Genomic DNA, 9,039 nt, shown 5'->3' with positions numbered 1-9,039 from the left:
AAGTAGTCCTTGATAAAATGCAACATTATCACACAGATTTGAGTACTATGTAAGCAATTATCCATGACAACTCAAACTTAAGCAACATGGTATTATTACCTTCACTAGCAAGGAAAAATGCATGAACTGCCTAAACAATGCAGCATTTAAAAAAATTAATATTTACTTCCAGCTATTCTGTGGCCATTAACATTGTGGGTGCTTTTAAAGGTCAAAAACAATGAACTGTCTAAAAATATTCTGAATAGCAATGGAATTACATTGTGAATTTTATTTTAAAATTTTGGCCAATAAAGAAGAAAATAATAAAGTTAAGCAATCAAAAGAAGTACCAAAAAAAGACACTCATATACACAAAAGATATGAACAGTATAGATTCACTTCCAGTTGATTCAATTCTACTTACACATTTAAAATATAAAATACATCTTAATTTGTCAAGAAACTGACCACATTTAGCACCAGGAAAGAAACTTTACTTTAGCTTTTGATCATGACTTCAATATCTTGTCATAGGAAAAGAAATTGCATGGGTTAAACGATATGTATTTATCACTGTCAATTAATAAAAAATTAATTTTGAAAAGTAACTGTTAGCATCAATTCACAAGTGATTCAAAGGGAATAAATCCTTAAAACTGGAACTACTTGATATTGCGCACAACTCTCCTACAGTGGTTTGTTTTCATCTCCTCCAATGCTTGTTCCAATTGCTGAACCAAATGGAGCAGAGTGGCTGGGTCTGTCTGCAGAACTTGGGTGTTGTGATCTCCGTTCTGATTAAGGTGTAGCTTTATAGTCACTGATGGTTTAATCTGTTGCCTGAGGCTTCTGCTTGCAAGCTTCATTTTAAATGGAATAAGAGCATAATAACTATTTAACAATCATGCTGAACACACAGTATTTATAATTACCTTATATCATATACAAAAATCAAGTTTTACATGAATCATAGACTTCAAAATGAAAAATAATTTTTTTTTTAAAGATTTTATTTATTTGACAGAGAGAGCACAAGCAGAGGGAGAGAGAGGGAGAAGCAGGTTCCCTGCTGGGCAAGGAGCCTGATGTGGGACTTGATCCCAGAATCCTGGGATCATGACCTGGGCCAAAGGCAGCCGCTTAACCGACTGAGCCACCCAGGCATCCCTGAAAAATAAATTTTAAAAAATTCTGGAAAGAAAAAAGAATATATACACAACCTTGCCATACAGGATTTCTTAAACATGATATAAAAGACATAAAACCATAAAGGAAAAAAACCGGTAAACTGAACTGCAAATTGTTACATTTTCTTCTAAAGGATACCTAAAGATGGTGGGAAAACAAACCACAAACTTAGAGAAGATAGTTTGTAACACATACAGCTAAAAAAAAGATTAGTATTCAGAATGTATGAAAAATGGTTCTGATTAAAAACAAAAAAAAACCCCCTACAAGATCAAGAGAAAAATGTGCACTAGACCTAAGTAAGCACTTCACAAAGGAAATAACACAAATAGATAAACATAGGAAAACGTGTTCAACTTTATCAGAAATCAGGAAAATGGCCAACAAAACCATAAAGTTTTGTTTTATACATATCAGACCAGCAAGAATTAAAAACCTGTCCAAATGAAGGCACTGGGAGCAACAGTCATGGGAACTCTCCCACTGCTGGTGAGAGTGAAAAGAGAATGGCTTCAGAAAATATACATTACCATCAATTCCACTCCTAGGTATACACCTTGCATTTTTACATGCATACATTACATTCATAATAGTAATTGTTTTTGTTTCCAAGAGTCAAAAATTAGAAATGTCTCAAATATTCTTTAATAATAGAATGGATACACTGAGAATGCTCATACAATAAAATGCTTACTAAATGGCAATGAAAAGAAATGAACTGCAGCAATATAAATTGTTATGGAGAAATCTAAAAAAATAAAAAATCAAGTTGCAGAGTAATACATAAAAACTAAAGTTAAATGAAAAAACATGTGTAAAAAAAGAACTATAAAGAAAGGATTAACAGAAAATTCAGGATAATGTTTACCTCCAGAGGAGTGGGAGCGGTTGTAACTGGGGGAGGTCATACATGGTTTTGTTGTGTTTCTTAAGCTTGGCAGTGGGTATTTGTTTTATTATTATTCTTTAAACTGAGTATCTATAATCTTGATATATATATTCTGATATAGAATATATCAGAATGATATATTCTGAATTTTTTTTAAAAAGTACAATTGACATATTTTCAAAAGAAAAAAAATCCAAATACTAGAAACAGTGGCTAACTGTCCTAGCACAAGACTGTTCTCTAAAGACTATTCTTTCTTAAAAGGAACCGGACCTTCTTAAAGGAATAAGTGATTAGAAGTCTGGGACAACAATTGTACAAGATGAACCTGAAACATCTTGTTATACAAGAAAGCAAGTCTGTTACCTAAAACTATTGGAGTCATGGCAAAAGGACAAGAAGCCAAACTGAAAAGACTTCCAGTAACAAATCTAAACCTGAGATTTCAGGATTAATTTCACACCACAACACAGAATATTCTGACTAATAACTTCTTCCAATTAATTCTAGGTGATCTGGCTTCCAAAAGAACCTAATATACTGACCCATGGCTGAAATTTGATGTCGAAAAATAATCTGGAAACAAGTCAATCCCCTTGAGTGAGCCAGTTCCCAAACAGAATACAGGTACTTTTAAGTTAAAGTATCTCTTTAAGATCATTTCTCTAGTACAGAAAATTATAGGTATGAAAGATAGATAAACTATTAAGTATGATGACTGAAAATACCACCTATTGATTCACTTATGCATTGTTTATACTTCTTTTTTTTCTATATATCTGCATTGACAGATAGGGACCAAATGTATCCAGGTGTGTAATTAAGCCATCAACTTTTTGTTTAGAGACTTAAGGTCAGTGCTCGCTTTGGCAGCACATATAATAAAGACTTAGGGTCACTCAATCTATCCTTAAATTTTTAGACAACATAACACCTAAATTAATATCCTTTACAAATAAGTATCCGTACCACTCTTTAAAATTTCTAAATAAAGATTACATAACATCCCTAACAAACAGCTAGTAAGACATAATCAGACCTAATTTTTTCTCGGCAAGAAATTTCGAGGACAATACAGGATAAAGAACAGTAGGCCACAAGGTTCTTGATATGGACTTATTTTTTAATAGGGAGGGAATTCTGTCCTTCTTGTAAAAATAACAGCAATTTAAATGGACCAGCCCTAAAGGTAAATCTTCCCACACCAATCTCAGATGCATTCAATTTACTGCTGCTATCAAATGCATTAACTGTGGTGGCAATTTATGAAGGGAAATGTTTCTATTAGAAACTAAACTATGACGATTAATGTATTTCTCATAAGCAACTGCACAATAATTAGATGGTAACTGTCCATTCACTACCAGTGTTCATGAGACAAATCAATTACTCAAAAATGAAAGGTCCTATATCCTATTATTAGTTTCCCAGCCATTTAGCTGATCTTCATCTGAAAAGTCTTCCTCCCATAAACAGAAGAATCTACTCCAGTTAAAATCCCTTGTAATAATTAAGACTAATGAGCTCAGAAAATCAGTTAGTTCTTTAAGTAGCTTTTTAGCCATAGATGCATTTCACCATATGAAGCAACATTCATTCAGTATACCCTCAACTTTAAAATCTATTAGTCCTTGCAATAACACGGCTATTCAAACCCATTTCCCTGGGTAAATGAGCTCTCCTGAGTTTTAGAAAATACGACTGCTTAAGTTTCTAATTTCTAAAAATGTATTCATAATGGAAAAACTCAAAGCAAATCACAAAGCCAAAAAAATAACTTCTAATGGCTACCAGACCCCAAATTCAGAAATTATCCCCATTCGAAAGATGTACAAGATAAATTACTGCTGAATGTCATGAACATGACCATCCCACACCTCCTCTACCTGGTTATTATGAGAGGACTGAAACGTAAAAGCTTAGCAATAGTGATCTCCTTCCCGGGAACCCCACAGGATTTGCTTCTTACGATGTCTCCAAGAGCATGAACTGTGTCTGGTTCTTTGTGAATCCACATCACCTAGCACATTATAACTGTACACGAAGCTTTTAAATATTCAGCACTGAATGCCTATTATGTACCAGGCATTGTGCTGGGGACAGAGCAGTGAACAAGACATAGTGACTGCCCTCATGAAGCCTATAATCTGGTTTATACCATATCTGTGTTTGTACTTATTCAAGCACTCATCACATTGGATTATACTTGCTAAACCCTCTAACTGAATTTCTGTAACCTGTTTGGATCATGTTATCACCATTCAAATCAGTAAGAATCCACTGTAACAGTGGTTTATAAACTGCAAGCTAGAATTACCTGGGTAACAATGTTTAAAAAATCCTGATGGCCAGGTCAAACCCCATAACAATAAATCAGAATCTCTGGGGGTAGAACACAGACATGAAAATATTTTAAAACTACCCAGCCATTTCAATATGCAGTCAAGTTTGAGGACTAGTGAGCTATACCACATATTCAACTCTCATTCCCACATCCATGTGGGCTTTTACAACTTACGCTGCTTCCTCTTCCAAGAATATTAACATTGGTTTTCTCCACTCATCCTTCTGAAATTTCACCTCCTTTTGTTGAAACTTTTCTGGACTGTGAAAGCATACACTGAACTACCTAAGCTATAGGTTTTTGAAATATAATACTCAGTTGTACCTTCATTTATACAATTATATTTCCCCCCTCCAGAAATCTATTTCACAACTATCTTTAAGTACTAGTTATTTTGAGAACATCTAATATCCCTAACTAGATGATAACATCTTTTCCATCTGAGAAAATGTCCTATGCTTCTTTAAAGCGTTTAGCACAGTTCTAATCAGCAAATGGATGACATTCAATAAACATCTATTAACTTATCTGTCACTGCTTGATAAAGGGCTACATGCAAGAGTCTGAGAACTCCCTTTCGGTTATCTGTGTGGCTTTAAAACAACTAAATAAACAGGATGTGTAAAAGAAGCCAGACACAAAAGAATATTTACTGAATCATTCCATATATAGAAAGTTAAAGAACAGGCAAAAGCAATCTATGTATCTGAAGTCAGGACACTGGTTACCTTTGCAAAGGCAGGAAGGGGAAGTAATTGGTAGGAGGCAAAGAGGATGCTTTTTGGGGTGCCTGTCATGGGCAAGTGTTGGTTCCATGGATGTTTTCACCATGTGATAATCCACTGAGCTTTACAATGCCCTGTGCACTTTAATATATGTGTGTTTTGTTTAAACATAAAAGTTTCATAAAATCAAATACAACTTTAAAAATCTGCATGCCCATCTCCTTTCCAAAATCACCTATTTCTTACAAACTTTGCAAATTAAGCTAATCTAAACACATTAAGCATATAAGAAAATGAACTATTTGTGAAACAGTCTCAAAATAAACATTAAAAAAATTAGTTTCAAACCAAAGTTTGGTTAAGGTGGTAAAGAATAAAATAAGCTTAAGAGCATGGAACTAAAATTAATCTTATATTCTATGTCAGGTGGGGAAAAAAAAGCCATACCTGTACATCTAGTCGCCATTCAAGGCTGTGGTAACTTGGAAGGTCTGGTGCCAGTTCACTCAGAATAGTTCTGATCTCTTTTCTGTTGTCCAGATAAAGCTGAAGCAATAATTTGTTCAATTCTTCAGAGAATCCCAGAACAAAAACAGAGTCTTGGAAATCCAGTTCAGAAATCTGAAAGTGAATCAAGTTTAACAGAACATTAAATTTCTTTGTCTAGTAAATGCTAAAATACTTGAAAAGAATATGCTATCCCCTAATTCTTTTCTGCCTGGTAAAAGAAATAACATTCTTTATATTTAAAAGTAACTCCTGCCCACTATTTCAAAATCTGAGTCTCTGATACATAAAAATACTTTTATTAAAACATAAAAAGAACTGTTGAGTGCGTGGGTGGCTCAGTTGGTTAAGTGACTGCCTTTGGTTCAGGTCATGATCCTGAAGTCCTGGGATCGAGTCCCACATCGGGCTTCCTGCTGAGCAGGGAGTCTGCTTCTCCCTCTGACCCTCCCCCTCTCGTGCTGTCTCTCTCTCTCTCATTCTCTAATAAACAAAATCTTTAAAAAAACATAAAAAGAATTGTTAAAATGGACAGTTTCTCTCCTATTTTCCATCAAGCTAGATATTGCTAATATGCAAAAAAAAAAAAAAAAGTCATTTAATTCTCCCTCCTCCTAGGATACATACTATTGTATAGGGTTTAATAATATGTAGAATTAGAAGTAATTCTAATTTATACTAGAAGAGGCATTCATGCCAGGAGATCACACTATAGTCATATTGTTTATGCATGGCTTCACTAAGTCAATTATAAACCATTAACAACATTACTGAAACAAGCAGGTGCCTGCCAGGGCTATGATGTAGAGTATACTGGACCTTTTTAAGGTCAAAGAAATACAAAACAGTCCACAGAAGCCCTTACCATAAGCTTTGAGCTTTCAGTGAGGAGGTATGTTAATCCTTCCACACCATGCTGGACAGTGTCACTGCTCACACTGAGTTTTCCTGGGAAAATGGAAAAATAAGCCAATAAATTATTGTGTGATATTTATCCTTTTATTCAAATTCTTATTTAGGCATAAATATTATCCATTATTCCTATTTTCAGGCACTGTAATGAAAAATAATGAGTTGGTAATCGTCTCCTGTTCATTTTCCACTGCCAGGCAGCTGCCTCCAGTATTTCCCGCTGTGTAACTTTCTTTACAAAATGCAGACCCATGGAGTCTAATATCAGTACAGTCCTTCTCTTCAATGCTCAGCTATTTCAAGTCTGGCATAAGAGGAACTCCAAGGACTGACAAGCTCAGAAACCACCCCCGTCCAGCAGAGAAAAAACAATACTGCAGCAAAAGCGGATGTCTGAACAACTAATTGTAACCAAACACTTGCAGGATATTAATGCCTCACCCAGCCACTCCACATACTTGGGTGCATTTAAGCATCATAGTATCTCTGGCAGATGGTATTATGTGCTTTTTACGCGTGACAAAACCGACTCAGTGGAAGCTTTAAAAATCGCAAAACTATTCAGGGGGCGGGCAGGATTTGCGTCCAGGAGAGCCTTTCTGCTTTTATTCTACCACAATGAGAGTAAGACCCTTGGAGCTGCAAAAAACCCTTCCTCTCCAGGGTGCCAAAGAATGGCCCGCACTTCCCCGTGCAGCAACTCTCCCCGTCTTACTGGCTGCGCCTTCGTAGATCTTGGGGTTAGAGCCTCGCCTCAGGAACTCCACCGCAATCCGCCCAAACTCCGCGACCACTGCAAGGGAAGCCAGGAGACCATGAGCGCTGGGCGTACCCCTTGATCCCCCAAGCCACAGGACACCACCCTCTGCTGCCGCGCCCCCGACCCGTGCTGTCCACTTGCGGCAAAAAGGCCAGGTGCTCCTTATGCTCCTCCGACAGGTCCAGCAGCATCTTCGCAAGGCGGAGGATTTCTCTTGACAGCGTTGACGCCGCCCTCGCCACTTCCGGGGCCAGCGTCCAAGCGCAAAGAGGCTCCGGCTCCTCAACATCCCCAGCTTTTGGGTTCCGGTCTATCGCAGTCCTACATGCAAACGCCCGCGGGTGGTGTATTCTGGGGTCAGAAGATTCTTCCGTTCGCAAATCATCTTGAAAAGATGTAGCCTGCTGGTGCTCGGTGCTATGCTCTGTGGAAGAGGAAAAGATGTTTAAAATCCGACACGTCCCCTTGTGGGGCTTACATTAATAATATCAATAGCTAACATTTATTAAGCACTTATGTCAGGAAATGTTCTTAGGTTTATTAGAGTTCAAAAGAATTCCCTGAGGTAGATACCATTATTGTTCCCATTAGAGATAAGGAAACAGAGAAAGGTCAAGCAATTGAAACTAACTTTTATAGAGCTATTAGTTTGCACAGAGCTTTTGTATATGTTATTTTATTTGATTGACCTTATTTAATTCGCTCAATAGCTATGACCTCGTTTTTACAGATGAAAAATCAAAGCTCCAAAGATTACATAATAAGCCAGAGACAGAACTGGAGAGGTCAGATCCCTTGACGACCTGCTCCAAAGCCCATCATTCTACACAGCAGGCTGAAAACTGAAGGTTTGTAACAAGTTCTGTGAATGATTATGAATTAGGATGGTGATGACAACAACAATGATGCTTGCAGGGTTCAGAACGATATCTTTATTTTAATGTGTTGAGAACAGGGTGAAAATTTGGTTCTTTTCCCAGCTTTCTCTTCTCACCTGCTGTGGTTCAAATATCAGAGTACAGAATTGCTAATGGATAGGAATATGACTCTCCTAATTTCAATCCCTTGGTGGGGGAGTTGTTGGGGGAGAAGGGAAGGGGATGGGAGAGAGACTTCATATCTATTGTTATATCTAAGGATTGAGATAACTCTTTCTATGCTCTGATTCTCTTGGGCAGAAATGAAAATTGGAAGTTTTTCAGCTCTGTTCACTGTGTATACCTTGTCCTTCACATTGTTTCCTCCACTGCTGCACGGAAAGGTGCGTCCTTAAACTTGTTAATTAGGTCATGAAACAGCATTTGCAGAGAGAGCACAATCTTTTCTTAGACTCTAAGTTGCAGATCAGGAAAAATGGCATCGTTTCCTGAAGGAGGTTTTATTCATACATTATTGAGAAAATGTCCATTATTTAAGAATAATTTTCAGAAAAGGTAAAACCATGATTCTTCTACAAATATATAATGAATACATGCCAAAGATTGTGTTGGACCCATGGGTTAATGAGGGGATCAGTAAGATTACAGTAAGAACCAGTTTCAACTGGCACAAAGAAGATAATTCAAGAACCATACATCCATAGGGAATAAGGAATGCTGAAATGAATCTACAGATAGACATAATGCTATGCCAATATGGTATAGTCTTTCTTTCCTGTGATCTCAGGAACTGAAAATGGGAGCAGGGGAAGGAGATAGGGAATAGAAGTAACAGAATGGGTGACCAAAGAAGG

General features: G+C 36.9%; 1 protein-coding gene across 1 annotated transcript; it reads right to left on the bottom strand.

The window, feature by feature from the left end:
* Positions 1–251: 251 nt before the first annotated feature.
* COMMD2 (COMM domain containing 2) lies at positions 252–7,549 on the bottom strand. Its single transcript, XM_028103194.2, has 5 exons — positions 7,432–7,549; positions 7,263–7,340; positions 6,501–6,583; positions 5,576–5,749; positions 252–842 (listed from the first exon to the last, which is right to left on the bottom strand). The coding sequence occupies exons 1-5, from the start codon at positions 7,496–7,498 to the stop codon at positions 645–647; spliced, it is 600 nt and encodes a 199-aa protein (XP_027958995.1). The 5' UTR covers positions 7,499–7,549; the 3' UTR covers positions 252–644.
* Between the last annotated feature and the right edge of the window lie 1,490 nt (positions 7,550–9,039).

Source organism: Eumetopias jubatus, unplaced genomic scaffold (genome assembly GCF_037043125.1).
Source record: "Eumetopias jubatus isolate StellerSeaLion01/CBP00866 unplaced genomic scaffold, mEumJub1_p1.0 scaffold_1, whole genome shotgun sequence".
Classification (NCBI taxonomy): Eukaryota; Metazoa; Chordata; class Mammalia; order Carnivora; family Otariidae; genus Eumetopias; species Eumetopias jubatus.
The sequence above is the reverse complement of the archived record's forward strand: the minus strand, read 5'-3'. Positions and strand labels throughout refer to the sequence as shown.

Coding starts and splice junctions, on each gene's coding strand:
- COMMD2 (XM_028103194.2), bottom strand. CDS start 7,498: ATGCTGCTGGACCTGTCGGAGGAGCATAAGGAGCACCTGGCCTTTTTG. Junction 7,341..7,431: donor GCCGCAAGTGGACAGCACGG/GTCGGGGGCGCG, acceptor CTTCCCTTGCAG/TGGTCGCGGAGTTTGGGCGG. Junction 5,750..6,500: donor CTGAAAGCTCAAAGCTTATG/GTAAGGGCTTCT, acceptor ATTCACTTTCAG/ATTTCTGAACTGGATTTCCA.